The 16,299-nt window shown below is 35.7% G+C and overlaps 1 protein-coding gene across 8 annotated transcripts in view; it reads right to left on the bottom strand.

Moving 5' to 3' along the window:
- CCDC18 (coiled-coil domain containing 18) overlaps positions 1 to 16,299 on the bottom strand; it is a 119,969-nt gene that overhangs the window by 70,273 nt on the left and 33,397 nt on the right. For 7 of the 8 annotated variants that reach the window (XM_058716537.1, XM_058716531.1, XM_058716533.1 and 4 more), the window contains 4 exons: positions 15,793 to 15,953; positions 8,472 to 8,695; positions 5,181 to 5,291; positions 4,459 to 4,590 (listed from right to left, as the gene is read on the bottom strand). In XM_058716537.1, the coding sequence (XP_058572520.1) occupies positions 4,459 to 4,590; positions 5,181 to 5,291; positions 8,472 to 8,695; positions 15,793 to 15,953 (628 nt within the window). The remainder of the gene's footprint in view (positions 1 to 4,458; positions 4,591 to 5,180; positions 5,292 to 8,471; positions 8,696 to 15,792; positions 15,954 to 16,299) is intronic. The other variant, XM_058716532.1, reaches the window with a different exon arrangement.

The raw sequence follows: 16,299 nt of genomic DNA on the forward strand, positions 1-16,299 counted from the left end.
GAGCCACCCAGGCGCCCCTCTTCTACGTAATTTAAAAGACTAATGTATTTGAAAGAATCGTTAGCTTATGTTTTAGGGTACACAATATGTAAAGAAGTAATTCTGTGACATCGACAATAGAAAGAGGTGAAAATGGAGCTGTAAAAGAACTGAGTTTGTGTATGTTACTTAAGTCAGGCTGGTATAAATTCAAATTAGAATAATGTAACTTTAGATTGTTAAATGTAATACTCATGACAACCACACCAAAAAAATAGCAATACAAAATTCAAAAAAGGAAATAAGAAAAGAATTTTAAAATTTCACTACAAAAAAATCAAATAAATTCAAAAATATACAGTAATGTAGGAAAGAAAGGACAAAATAACTATAAAGCATATAGAAAACAAATAACATGATGACAAAAGTAAAACACCCCCTATCAGTATTTACTTTAAATGTAAATGGATTAAACTCTCCAATCAAAAGACAGAGACTGGCAGAATGGATAATAACACATGATCCAACTACAGCTGACCCCTGAACAATATAGGGTTAGGAGGCCTGCTCTCCTGTGCAGTAAAAAATGTGTGTATAACTTCTGGGTGACTGGGTGGCTCAGTCAGTTGAGCATCCAACTTCTGCTCAGGTCATGATCTCATAGCTTTTGAGTTCGAGCCCTGTGTTGGGCTCCATGCTGGCAGTTCAGAGCCTGGAGCCTGCTCGGATTCTGTCTCCCTCTCTCTCTGCCACTCCCCTGCTTGCACTCTTGTCTCCGTCTCAAAAATAAACATTAAAAAAAAAAAAAAAAATCTGTGTATAACTTTTGACTCCATAAAAATATAACTACTAATAGCCTACTGTTAATCAAAGCCTTACCAATAACGTAAACAGTTGATTAACACATATTTTGTGTGTTACATGTATCTTACATGTATCTTACATGTTACATGTATTCTTAAAGTAAGCCAGGGAAAAATGTTCTTAAAAAAATCATAAGGAAGCGAAATACATTTACAGTACTGCTATAAAAAAATCCACAAATAAATGGATCCATGCAGTTCAAACTCATGTTGTTCAAGGGTCAACTGTATATGCTGTCTACAAGAGACTCACTTAAGATCCAAAGATGCAAACATGTTAGAAGTGAAAGGATGGAAAAAGATACTCCATGCAAATAATAAAAGAGAGCAGGAGTACCTACACAAATATCAGACAAAATAGACTTTAAATCAGAAAAGGTTATAAGAGACAAAGAAAGACATTACATATTACTAAAAGATTCAAAACAGTAGTGAGATATAACAACTATAAAATTTACTCATGTAAGGACAGATCATTAAAATATATGAGGCAAAAATTGACAGAATTGAAGGGAAAAACAGAGTTCTAAAAAAATAGTTGGACTTCAATACCCCACTCACAATAATAGAAGACCAGACAGAACATTAATCAGGAAACAGGCTTTAACACAATAAACTAGATCTAATAGACATATACAGAACACTCTACCCCAAACCGGAATATACATTCTCCTCAAGTGTGCAGGGGACATTTTGCAGGATAGACCATGTTAGGCCACAAATTGAAGTCTCAACAAATTTAAAAGGACAGATATCATACAAAGTATATTCTCCAACCCACAACCAGTTGAAATTAGAAGTGAATAATGAAAGGAAAATTTAAAAAGTCACAAAATTGTGGCATTAATTAAACAGATTTTTAAACAACGAATGAGTCAAAGAATTCACAAGAGAAATTAAAAGACACTTAGGAGACAAATGAAAACAAAAACACAACTTGCCAAAACTTAAGAGACCCAGCAAAAGTGGTGCTAATGGGTAAATTTATAGCTATAAATGTTTACATTAAAAATCAAAAAAGATTTTAAGTCAATAACTTAACTTCAAAACATAAGGAATCAGAAAAAGAATAAACTAAACCCAAAGCTACTTGAAGGAAGGAAATAATAAAGATTACAGTAAAGATCAACAAAATGGAGAACAGAAAAAGAATAAAGAATATCAAAACGAAAAGTTGGTTCTTGGGAAAAGTAAACAAAATTGACAAATCTTTAGCTGAGTAGATTAAAAAACAGAGAGTCCAAATTACCAAAATCAGAAACGAAAGTGGGGATGTTACTGCCAATTATACAGAAAGAAAAAAGATCATAAGAGAGTGTTATGAATAATTGTATGCCCACAAATAGAATAATCTAGATGAAATGGACAAATTCCTAGAAATACAAAACCTACAAAGACTACACCATGCAAAAATAGATAATCTGAATGATCTATATCTGGTAAAGAGGTTAAATCAGTAATCAAAAATCTCCCAACAAAGAAAAGCCCTGAACCTGATAGTTTCAATGAATTATTTCACCAGTGAAAATTTAAAGAATACCAATCTTTCTCAAACCCTTCCAAAAAAATTAAGGAAGAGAGAACACTCCTTAACTAATTCTGATACCAGTTTTAACCTGATACCAAAACCAGACAAAGACACTAAAGGAAAACTACAGACCAATATCCCTTATAATGCCCAAATCAACATAATACTAATAATCCAAATTCAGCAGTGTAGTAAAAAAAACAAAATCCCACTATGATCAAGTGGGATTTATTCCTGGAATGCAAGCATGGTTCAACATACACAAATCAATCAACAGGGGCACCTGGGTGGTTCAGTTGGTTGGGTGTCCAACTGGATTTTGGCTCAGGTTCATAAGATCAAGCCCCACGTCAGACTCTGTGCAGAAGACAGCACGAGGGCTGCTCAGGATTCTCTCTCTCTCTCTCTGCCCCTGCCCTGCTCATTGCTCTCTCTCTCTCTCTGAGAATAAATAAATAAACATTTTTAAAAATCAATGTAATGTACCATAGCAAAAAAATGAAGGAAAAAAACCCACACATGATCATCTCAATTGATGCAGGAAAAAAGTTGACAAAACTCAAAACCCTTTCATGAGAAAAACATTCAACAAACTAGGAATAAAAGAAAGCTACCTTAATATAATAAAAGCCATTTATGGAATACCCACAGCGGGGCACCCCTGGGTGGTTCAGTCAGTTAAGTGTCCGACTTCGGCTCAGGTCATGATATCATAGGTCGTGAGTTGGAGCCCTGCATGGGGCTCTGTGATGACAGCTAAGAGCCTGAAGCCTGCTTTGGATTCTGTGTCTCTGTCTCTCTCTCTCTGCCCCTCCCCCATTCTTGCACCCCCCCCCCCACTCTCTCTCTCTCTCAAAAATAAACAAACACTAAAAAAAGAAAAAGGAAAACCCACAGCTAACATCCTACTCAATTGGTGAAAGACTGAAAGCTTTTCCTCTAAGATCAGGAAAAAAAAACAAGGATGTCCCCTCTCACTTGGTTTTTGTTTTGTTTTTATTTTTTTTTTAACATTTATTTAATATTGAGATACAGAGCATGAGCATGGGAGCTGCAAAAGGAGAGACACAGAATCTGAAGCAGGCTCTAGGCTCTGAGTTGTCAGCACAGAGCCCGACACAGGGCTCAAACTCACAAACCGTGAAGTTGTGATCTGAGCCGAAGTCTGACACTTAACCAACTGAGCCACCCAGGCACCCTGCCCCCTCTCACTTCTATTCAACACAGTACTAGAAATTCTGGCCATAGCAATCAGCGTCCATTGACAGATAAATGGATAAGCAAAATGTGGTATATACATACAATAGAATATTATTCTTATAAAGGAAACAAATTCTGCAGTATGCCACAACATGGATGAACCTGTAGGATATTATGCTAAGTGAATTAAGCCAGTCACAAAAAGACAAACACTGTATGATTTCACTTATATGAGATACTTAGGGTAGTCAAAATCATAGGGACAGAAGAAAATAGAATGACAGTAGCTAGGGGGTGAAAGGAGGGGAAAATGGGAGTTACTGTTTTAATGGGTATAGAGTTCCAGTTCTGACATCATTGCACAGGTCCCTTAGGCTCTGATCCTTTTTCCTGTTTCTCAGACTGAGTAATGTCTGTTGCTCTTTGTTTCAAGCTCATATTTTTTTTCTCTTATTAGTTCCATTCTACTATTAAGTCCATCAAATAATGTATTTTTTACTTTGTCTTATGTTTTTGGTCTCACAGCTTCTTCTTTAACTTGTTCTTACTCTAATTTCAACTCAATGGTAAGAGCACTTCTATTCTCAACCAGTCTTCAAGCTATTTTTATGTCTAGTATACCAGAGTCTACAAAATCACTCTTAATTTAATCATGCCAAAAAATAATTATTAAAACTGAAATGGCAAGAGTACTATACAAGAAAGCATTGTAAAATGATCTAGAAGTAATGGGATGCTAATTCTACTACTTGCCACTTACTTTTCTAGGTCTTTGTTTCCTTATCTATCAAAAAAAAAAAAAAAGTTGAGCTAGTAATGTTAAGGTTCTTTTCAGCATTCATATTCTAAACATACATTATGTCTACATGGAAAAACATAGTATCTTACTCTTTCAATCTGCTTTTCCATTTCTTTATGCTGTTCAAGATGAATTTTCTTGGCCTTTTCAAAAGCTAAACAAATTTTTTCATGCTCTGTATTGATATTGGTTTCTAGACTTCTTATCTTTTCATTCTTTTCCTAGAAATATAAAAACACTTTAAAAGAATATAACTGACATTGAGGAGAGCACCTGTTGGGATGAGCACTGGGTGTTGTATGGAAACCAATGTGACAATAAATTTCATATTAAAAAATAAAGACTAGGAAAGACAAAAAAAAATGTGAATATAACTGAGAACAAGTTTTACATAAAAACACTTAAGTAAAGCATTAAATCTGTCGTACTCTATTTTTTTAAGAATCACAATAGTGAATATGTCAAACATCAAAAATATCTAAACATATACATAAGACAAAATGGTTATTTTAAAAAATTGTGCCAAAATGAAAACCTTCAACTATTTTAAAATATTGAAAAGCATATCAAAGAAGTTCATTATTTCCTTCACTTCCACTAGAATAAAAATAAGAAATTACAGATAACAACTTGCTATATATAAGCCTACTGACTTAAAAATATGGAAACAAAACAATAATCAGAAGAATTTACTAGAATTTATGCTTTCCTATTTGGTATACTGTATAACAATGAAAATAAAACAAACATGCTGTCACAAATCAAGTGCATTGAAGTCACAGTGAATTTGTAACCACACAGTAATATTTACCATAAGCTCCTGTTCCAGTTCTGCATTTTTTGCAGCAATAGAGGAATAAGCAACTATTTTTTCTTCCAGCTGTTTCTCTAGAGTTAAAAGTTGAGAACATTTCTTTGTCATCTGAAAACACATTGAAATAAACAAATTATTTTTAAAAATTACTTTTGAATATAAGTGGCAATTTAGAAGAAAAATGGTGAAGGAAAGACCAGGGACTGTTCCATCTATGTAATACGTAAGTTATTTAATTCTGAGTCCTATGTCCAAATAGGATTACATCCTAACCCATTTCTTAAAAGTAGCATTTAAGATTGAAATTAGTATAAAAAAATGTTAATAGTAGCTATTTCTGGTGGTAGAATTATTAATGGCATTTTCTTCTTTGTCCTTTCTGTATTTCAACAAGACTGTGCTAATTTTGTAATTTAAAAAGTTATTAATCTCAGTACTAGGATATTTTATTTCATTTTTTTAATTTACATCCAAGTTAGTTAGCATATAGTGCAACAATGATTTCAGGAGTAGATTCCTCAATACCTCTTACCCATTGAGACCATCATCCCTCCCACAATCCCTCCAGTAACCCTCTGTTTGTTCTCCATATTTAAGAATCTCTTATGTTTTTGTCCCCTTCCCTGTTTTTATATTATTTTTGTTCCCTTCTCTTATGTTCATCTGTTTTGCATCTTAAAGTCCTCATGTGAGTGAAGTCATATGATATTTTTCTTCCTCTAATTGACTAATTTTGCTTAACATAATACCCTCTAGTTCCATCCATGTAGTTGCAAATGGCAAGATTTCATTCTTTTTGATTGCCGAGTAATACTCCATTGTATACATTACATACCACATTTTCTTTATCCATTCATCTGTCAATGGATACTTGAGCTCTTTCCATACTTTGGCTATTGTTGATAGTGCTGCTATAAACATTGGGGTGCATGTGCCCCTTCAAAACAGCATACCTGTATCCCTTAGGTAAATTCCTAGCAGTGCAGTTGCTGGGTCGTAAGGTAGTTCTATTTTTAATTTTTTGAGGAGCCTCCATAGTGTTTTCCAGAGTGGCTGCACCAGTTTGCATTCCCACCAGCAGTGCAAAAGAGATCCTCTTTCTCTACATTCTCATCAACATCTGTTGTTGACTGACTTGTTAATGTTAACCATTCTGACAGGTGTGAGGTGGTATCTCATTGTGGTTTTGCTTTGTATCTCCCTGATGATGAGTAATGTTGAGCATTTTTTCATGTTTGGTTGGCCACCTGGATGTCTTCTTTGGAGAAGAATGTCGTTTGCCCATTTCTTCACTGGATTCTTTATTTTTTGGTGTTGAGTTTGATAAGTTCTTTATAGATTTTGGATACTAACCCTTTATCTAACCTTTATGTCGTTTGCAAATATCTCCTCCCATTCTGTCGGTTGCCTTTCACTTTGCTGATTGTTTCCTTCACTGTGCAGAAGCTTTTTATTTTGATGAGATCCCAATAGTTCATTTTTGCTTTTGTTTCCCTTGCTTCTGGAGACATGTTAAGAAGTTGCTGCGGACAAGATCAAAGAGGTTTTTGCCTGCTTTCTTCTCGAGGATTTTGATGGCTTCCTGTCTTACATTTAGGTCTTTCATCCATTTTGAGTTTATTTTTGTGTATGGTTGTAAGAAAGTGGTCCAGGTTCATTTTTCTGCATGTCACTGTCCAGTTTCCCAGCACCACTGGCTGAAGAGACTGTCTTTATTCTATTGGATATTCTTTCCTGCTTTGTCAAAGATTAGTTGGCCATACATTTGTGGGTCCATTTCTGGGTTCTCTATTCTGTTCCAATGATCTGAGTGTCTGTTCTTGTGCCAGTACCATACTGTCTTGATGGTACTGGCACAGCTTGAAGTCCAGGAGTGTGATGCCTCCAGCTCTGGTTTTCTTTTTCAAGATTTCTTTGGCTATTCGGGGTCTTTTCTGGTTCCATACAAATTTTAGGATTGTTTGTTCTAGCTCTGTGAAGAACACCAGTGTTATTTTGCTAGGTATTGCATTCAATATGTAGATTACTTTGGGTAGTACTGACATTTTAACAATATTTGTTCTTCCTATCTAGAAGTATAGAATATGTTTCCATTTTTTTGTGTGTCTTCTTCAATTTCTTTCATAAGCTTTCTATAGTTTTCAGTTTATAGATTTTTCACCTGTTTGGTTATTTTTATTCCTAGGTATTTTTTGGTTTTTGGTGCAATTGTAAATGGGATCAATTCCTTGATTTCTCTTTTTGTTGCTTCATTGTTGATGTACAGAAATGCAACCGATTTCTGTGCATTGATTTTTATATCTTGCCACTTTGCTGAATTCATGGATCAGTTCTAACACTTGTTTGGTGGAATCTTTTGGGTTTTCCATACGGAGTACCACGTCATCTGTGAAGAGTTAAAGTATGACCTCCTCCTGGCTGATTTGGATGCCTTTTATTTCTTTGTGGTGTCTAACTGCTGAAGCTAAGACTTCCAATACTATGTTGAATAACAGCAGTGAGAATGGACATTCCTCTCTTGTTCTTGACCTTAGGGGGAAAGCTCTGTTTTTCCCCATTGACGATGATATTAGCACTGGGTACTAGGATATTTTCTAAGTAAGCTAGTGGCTACAATTTAGATTTACATGGACTAAATCTACTGAATCAGAATCACTGGAATGGTACCCAAAAATCTACATGTTTAACCAGATTCCTAGGTGATTCTGCTGTTTGCTAACAATCAAAATCCTCTATTATCACTCCTTTTCTTCCAATTATATAATCCAAGTTCTTTACTTATAAATGTGTATTAGCCATATTAACCTAAATGTTCATTTTTTTTTTTTTTTTTGAGAGAGAGAGAGAGAGAGAGAACAAGCACAGCAGGAGAGGGCCAGACAGACAGACAGACAGAATCCAAAGCAGGCTCCAGGCTCTGAGCTGTCAGCACAGAGCCTGATGTGGGGCTCAAATTCACGAGCCACAATATCATGACCTAAGCTGAAGTTGGATGCTTAACCTGAGTCACCGAGGTGCCCCTGGCCATATTAACTTATACTTGGAAGAAATAACAGACTGCAATACAATACAAGTTCCACCATATCTGAGACCTGTCAGCCACTAGAGTAATTTCTTTCTTTTAACAGAAGGTTTCCCAATATAATTTTAAAAGAATTTATAACTGATGTGGTACCATTAATTCCTTTTGATGTATAAATCTGGACTTACACATACAACTTTTATAAAACTCTACCTTTTTTTTTTGTCTCCAAAGTTAGTACATATAAACAGCTAATTCAAGCTTACTTCACTTTCAAGTTTGCTAGAGTTTGAAGCTTTCTCCAGCAGCTCCTCTTGTATCAGCTGAAACTGACTAGTTCTGTGGGCCATGTTAACCTTCAAATCAGAATTCTCAGCTTCTATTTGCATCAACTTAGTACGTAGTTCTTCTATTCCAGAAGCAAGTCTTTGCCTTTCTCTTTCATATTGCTTGTTCACAGTATGTTGATTTTGGTCTTTTATTCTTTCTGCTGACAAACATAAAAGGAAAATTCCTCTGTATAAAACTTACAGAAAAAAACCCTATTTCAATGTTGAAAGATTTAATCATAAATAAAGTTTAATTTCTTATCTAAAGAATACTAAAGGGAACAGAGAATGAGATGTACTTTAAGGAAAAGGTAATGAAGGAACATGGCAAGTAACATACTTTGTATTATTAAGTACATAACAAAGTAGGAATAACTTCTGAGTCACTCACTTTTCCAGACTATTCCTTAATACCAAAAAGAGTCCTTCTCCACCTATAAAAATCCCTGTATTTCAGATAGAAAACATTGCAAAAAAAAAAAAAATCATTGTTTAAAAAAATCATTGTTAAAAAATCATTATTTCCTTAAACTGAAGTTAATCATAAAATTTCTCTAGAGCATATTTTTATTTATTGTATATAGATGCAAGTTCAAAAGCTGAAAACTGGGAATCCTTCCTACTCTAAACTAGCTCATGAGAATTCAGTGATGCTTTTTTAAAACTACTGAGGGTTATCAAAGGTAGTTGTTTGAATATATACTTTTCTCCACTATAAATATATAAACCTACTCCCACCTAAAAGTAACTGAGCTTTCAGGAGTGCTTTAAAGAGGGATAATATATATGACTGCATGAGAACACACAGAGGTATGGAAGTAAGTGGAGATCCACTATGCCTTCTTCGAGGGCAGCACAAGTAGCCATTTCCTATCAGTTCTCCATATCCCTAATATTTCACTTTCTAGGCTATCATTAGTTCTATACTCTTTGATGTAAGAGAACTTATGACATATTTATCAACATCTCTAATAATTAGCATTCACTCTGCTAATAACACCATCACTCTCTTCCCTATTCTCTCTAATCACTTTGATAGCTAATTCTCTCTGCTGTCATTCCTCCTGCAAGAAGCCAATCATATTTGAAGACAGACAATGATAAATTAAAGATACATATATTAACCAGTAGGGCAACCACTAAGAAAGTAAAGAAGTATAGTTAACTAATCAATAGCGAAGATTTAAAAAAAATAGAATACTAAAATATAATTGATCTAAAAGAAGGCAGGAAAGATGAATAAAGGCCATTAGAATAAATAATAAACAAATACCAAGATGATAAACTTAAACCCAAAAAAGACCAATAGTTGCATTAAATGTGTCTAAACATTCCACTGAATGAGCAAAAAATGTTAGAATATAAAAGCAAGAACCAATTATATGCTATCAGAAACTCACTTTATCTATAAAAAATGCAGACTAAAAGGATGAAAAAAGTCATACCAGGAAAAGTCTAATCAAACACAGCTGGAGTGATGATCAGAAAGAAAATTAAGAAAACAATCCCATTTATAATTGACCCAAAAAGAATGAAATATCTAAGAATAAATTTGAGGAGGGGAAAGATTTGTACACTAAACACTGTAAGACACTGATGAAAGAAACTGAAGACACAAATTAATAGATAGTTCATGTTCATGGACTGGAAAAATTAATACTGTGAAAATCTCCATACTACCTAAATCTAAAGATTTAATTCAACCCCCATCAAAATCCCAATGGCATTTTTTTTTTTAAGTTTTTTTTAATTTTTTTTATTTTTGGGACAGAGAGAGACAGAGCATGAACGGGGGAGGGGCAGAGAGAGAGGGAGACACAGAATCGGAAACAGGCTCCAGGCTCCGAGCCATCAGCCCAGAGCCCGACGCGGGGCTCGAACTCACGGACCGCGAGATCGTGACCTGGCTGAAGTCGGATGTTCAACCGACTGTGCCACCCAGGCGCCCCGCAATGGCATTTTTTTTTTTATAGAACAAAAGACCAATCCTAAAATTTATATGGAACCACAAAAGACCCCAAATAGCTAAGGTAATCTTGAGAAAGTAAAACAAAGCTGAAGGCGTCACACTTCCTAATTTCAAACTGTATTATAAAACCATAGTAATCAAAACAGTATGGTACTGGCATTAAAAACAGACATATGGTGTGCTTGGGTAGCTCAGTCAGTTGTCCAGCTCTTGATTTCAGCTCAGGTCATGACCTCACGGTTCGTGGGATCAAGCCCTGAATTGAGCTCTGCACTGACAGCATGCAGCCTGCTTGGGATTCTCTCTCTTTCCCTCTTTCTCTGCCCTTCCCCTCCTCATTCTCTCCCTGCCTCCCTCCCTCCCTCTCTCTCAAAATAAAGGTAAATTAATTTACAACAAAGGAGTCAAGAACATACAATAGGGAAAGGACAGTCTTTTTAATTAACAGTGTTGGGTTAACTGAACAGCCATATGCAAAAGAATGAAACTAGACCACTATCTTAAGTAGACAAAAATCAACTTAAAATGGTTTAAGACTTGAATATTAAACCTAAAACATAAAACTTCTGGAAGAAAACATAAGTAAAAAGCTCTTAGAGCTATCAGTCCTGGTGATGGTAATTTTTGGATTCAACACCAAAGGCAAAAGCAAAAAAGTAAAAATAAACAAGTGGGACTATATCAAAGTAAAAAGCTTCTGTACCGCAAAAGAAACCATCAACAAAATGAAAAGACAACCTACAGAATGGGAGAAAATATTTGTAAATCTATATCTGATAAGGGATTAATATCCAAAATACATAAAAACTCATATAACCCAATAGCAAAAAAAAAAAAAAAAATCCAATTAAAAATGGGCAGAAGATCTAAATAAGACATTTTTCCAAAGAAGATATACAAATGGCCAATAAACACATGAAAAGATGTTCAACACCACTAATCATCAAAGAAATGCAAATCATAATCACCATGAGGTATCACTTCACACCTACAAAAATGGCTATCATCAAAAAGATGAGAAATAAGCGTTGGTGAAGATGTGGAGAAAAGGGAACCCTTGTGCCCTGTTGGTGAACATGTAAACTGGTAGAGCCACTATGGAAAACAATATGGAATTGCCTTTAAAAATTAAAAATAGAGCTACCACATATGCAGTAATTCCACTTCTGAATATTTACCTGAAGGAAATGAAATCACTATCTGCACTCATATGTACATTGCAGCATTATTTACAATAGCCAAGTCACGGAAGTAATCTAAGCATCCACTGACAGATGCATGGATAAATACAAGGTAGCATAAACACACACACACACACACACACACACACACACACACACACACAGAAATACTATTTAGCCATAAAAAGGACTTTTTTTTTAATGTTTATTTACTTTTGAGAGATAGGCAGAGCATGAGCAGGGGGAGGGGCAGAGAGAGACAGAGACACAGAATCTGAAGCAGGCTCCAGGCTCTGAGGTGTCAGCACAGGGCCCAACGTGGGGCTCGAACTCACAAACCATGAGATCATGACCTGAGCCGAAGTCAGACGCTCAACCAACTGAGCCACCCAGGCGCCCCAAAAAGACATCTTTTTACTTGTGACAATATGGATGAACCCTGAGGACATTAGGTTAAATGAAAAGCCAGGCAGAGAAAGACAAATACTGTATGATCTCACTTATATGTGAAATATAAAAACAAACAAACAAATGAAACAAATGAAACAAACAAATGTGGTCAAAAGGTACAAACTTTCAGTTATAAGATAAACAACTCCTGGGTATAGATATAATATACAGCATGGTAACTATAGTCAATAATATTATATATTTGAAACTTGTTAAGAGTAGATCGTAAAAAATTTTTTTACGTTTATTCATTTTTGAAAGACAGAGAGAGAGCACAAGCAGGGGTGGGGCGGAGAGGGTGGGGGTACGCAGAATCTGAAGCAGGTTCCAGGCTCTAAGCTGTCAGCACAGAGCCTGACGTGGGGTTCGAACTCACGAACCATGAAATCATGACCTGAGCCCAAGTCGGATGCTCAACTGACTGAGCCACCCAGGTACCCTGAGAGTAGATTTTAAAAACTCTCATCCAGGGGCGCCTGGGTGGCGCAGTCGGTTAAGCGTCCGACTTCAGCCAGGTCACGATCTCGCGGTCCGTGAGTTCGAGCCCCGCGTCAGGCTCTGGGCTGATGGCTCGGAGCCTGGAGCCTGTTTCCGATTCTGTGTCTCCCTCTCTCTCTGCCCCTCCCCCATTCATGCTCTGTCTCTCTCTGTCCCAAAAATAAATAAAAAACGTTGAAAAAAATAAATAAATAAAAATAAAAAAATAATTAAAATAAAAACTCTCATCCCTCCCCAAAATTTGTTACTTATCTGTGATGACGGATGTTACATAGACTTATTATTGTGGTTATCATTTCAAAATATACACATATATCACATCATTATGACATACACCTAAAACTAATATGATATTATATGTCAACTATATACCAATAAAAAATTAGCTCAAGTAACTATATTAACACATTTTTTTAAATGTCTGTTTATATTTGAGAGAGACAGAGAGAGACAGTGTGTGAGCAGGGGTAGAGGAGGGGCAGAGAGAGGGAGACACAGAACTCGAAGCAGGCTCTAGGCTCTGGGCTATCAGCTCAGAGCCCGACCCGGGGCTCAAACTCAATGGATCGTGAGATTATGACCTGCAGAAGTCGGGCACTTAACTGACTGAGCCACCCAGGTGCCCCAGATAGAGTAACTATATTAATTTTAGGTAAAGCAGAGTTCAGACTCACAGAACTAAAAGGATAAATTAACAAACTCACATATCTGAAGATTTCAAGATTTTTTTCTCAGTAATTGAACAAGTACACAGAAAATCACTAGGGGGAAAGAAGACTCAAGCTTCTATAAATAAGTTTAATATGATTGAAGTTCACTCTACTCAATAGTCCCCAGAATACACAATTTTTTCAAGTGCATTTAAAACAATCATCAAGATAGTCCATATGCTGGCCAATAAACTAAATCTCAAAACATTTTTAAGAACTGAAATCAGGTTCATTCATGAATTAGGTTATTAGAAACAACTTAATGTCCACTACTAATAACAAAAGGACACCTGGAAAATTCTAAATATTTGGAAATAAATACACACAAGAGATATCATAAGATATTTTGAAGTGAATAAAATGAAAATGCAATATATAAAAATTAGTGGGATGCAGGTATAGCATTGCCTAAAGAGAAGTATTTTATACCCTTAAATACTTATATAAGGTTTAAAATCAATAATCTAAGCTTTCATTTTAAGAAAAGTTAAAGACAGAATTGAACCCAAAGAAAATTAAGGAGTATAAGGGATCCTTAGGAAAATGGCTTTTTTTGTATTTGGTTTTCATTATAATTAACATAGCGTGTTATGTTAGCTTCAGGTGTACAATATGGTAATACAACATTTCTACACATTACTCAGGGCTCATCATGATAAGTGCACTCTTAATACCCTTTTATCTATTTTACTCTTTCTTCCACCCACTTCCAGTCTAGCAGCCACCAGTTTGTTCTCCATATTTAAGAGAGATTTTTTGGTCTGTTTTTCATTGTTCATTTGGTTTGTTTCTTAAATTCCACATATGAATAAAATCATATGGTATTTGTCTTTCTCTGTCTGATATACTTTATTTAGCATTGTATCCTCTAGGTTCATTCATGCTGTTGCAAAAGGCAAAATTTCATTTCTTTTTATGGGTGAGTAATATTCCAGTGTGTGTAATATTCCACACACACATATATACACACCACATCTTCTTTTTTTTTTTTTTTTTTAATTTTTTTTTCAACGTTTTTTATTTATTTTTGGGACAGAGAGAGACAGAGCATGAACGGGGGAGGGGCAGAGAGAGAGGGAGACACAGAATCGGAAACAGGCTCCAGGCTCCGAGCCATCAGCCCAGAGCCTGACGCGGGGCTTGAACTCACGGACCGGGAGATCGTGACCTGGCTGAAGTCGGACGCTTAACCGACTGCGCCACCCAGGCGCCCCCACACCACATCTTCTTTACCCATTCTTCTATCAGTGGAAACTTAGGTTGCTTCCATATCTTGGCTATTGTAAGTAATGCCACAATAAACACAGGAGTGCATGTATCTTTTGAATTAATATTTTTGTTTTCTTTGGGTAAATACCCAGTAGTGGAATTACTGGATCATATGGTGATTTTTAATTTTTTTTTAAATACAATTTATTGCCAAGTTAGCTAACATACAGTGTATATACAGTGTGCTTTTGGTTTTGTTTTTGAGGAAACTCCATACTGTTTTCCACAGTGGCTACACCAGTTTGCACTCCCACCAAAAGTGCACAAGCGTTGCTTTTTCTCTACATCTTTAACAACACTTGTTATTCCTTGTGTTTTAGGTTTTAGCCATTCTGATAGGTGTGAGGTGATGTCTTAGGGAGGTTTTGATTTGCATTTCCCTGATGATCAGTGATGTTGAACATTTTTTTAATGTGTCTGTTGGTCATTTGTAAGTCTTCTGATGGAAATGTTAGATATTTTAATTGTGGTGATAGTTACAAGGGTATAAACATGAAAAAATATACATTTGACAAAACATTTCAAACTTTGTTATTTTAAATGGATGTATCCTACTAGTAAATTTTACTTCAGTAAACTACATTTTTTGATGTTTTTTTAAATTTGTTTTTGAGAGAGAGGGAGGAGTAGAGAGGGAGACAGAGAATCTCAAGCAGGCTCTGTACTGTTAGCAGAGAACCCAACATGGGGCTCAAACTCACAAATCGTAAGATCATGGCCTGAGCCGAAATCAAGAGTTGGACGCTACCTGACTGAGCCACCCACGGGTAGCTTTATCATTTTTAAAGAATAATGCAAAGTTCAACAATTTTGAAATTCTTGCCATCTTACCAACCCATAACTAGTAATAACAGATTACTGATAATACAAACTAAACATCTGATAATCCATTTCTCTAAAAAACTATCATAAACAACTTAGAATTAAAGAATTTGATTTAGGGCGCCTGGGTGGCTCAGTCGATTGAGTGTCCGACTTTGGCTCAGGTCATAATCTCACGGTTCATGAGTTCGAGCCCCACGACGGGCTCTGTGCTGACAGCATTAGAGCCTGGAGCCTGCTTCAGATTCTGTGTCTCCCTTTCTCTCTGCTCCTCCCCCGCTCATGCTCCATCTCTCTCCTTCAAAAATCAATTAAAAAAAAAATTAAAAAAAATTAAAAAAAGAATTTAACACACTCACCTAATTGATTACCTCCTAGTTTTACCGGTTCTGTCTCTACACTATTTAATTTGCCACTTTCTTGTTTGTCATTACAAGCAATAAGATTCTGAGATAACTGATTCGCGGCCAGGTTTGCCTGAAGCTTTTGAATTTCTGCCTCCTTTATTGCAAGTTTAATCCTGGAACAAAACAAAATACACCAAAAACTATTAGAAAGATCTATATAAATATCTCCCACCATTTTTACCTTCCAAGTTGGCAAAAATTTTAAAACTCTGATATTAGTTAACTCTTGGGCAGGATGTAGAAATTCTTATATACCACTGATGGGAATGTAAACTGGCGCAGCTACTTTAAAAACTTGATAGTACCTAGTAAAAGTAACAATGTACACATGCTATAACCCAGCACTTTCACTTTTAGGAATATACACTAGAGACACTCTGGCATATTGTATAAGGCAACACATAAAGGTATGTACTTTGCAGCACTGTTTGTAAGAAAAGAAAACTACAGTTCTAGGTG

Source organism: Neofelis nebulosa, chromosome 2 (genome assembly GCF_028018385.1).
Source record: "Neofelis nebulosa isolate mNeoNeb1 chromosome 2, mNeoNeb1.pri, whole genome shotgun sequence".
Classification (NCBI taxonomy): Eukaryota; Metazoa; Chordata; class Mammalia; order Carnivora; family Felidae; genus Neofelis; species Neofelis nebulosa.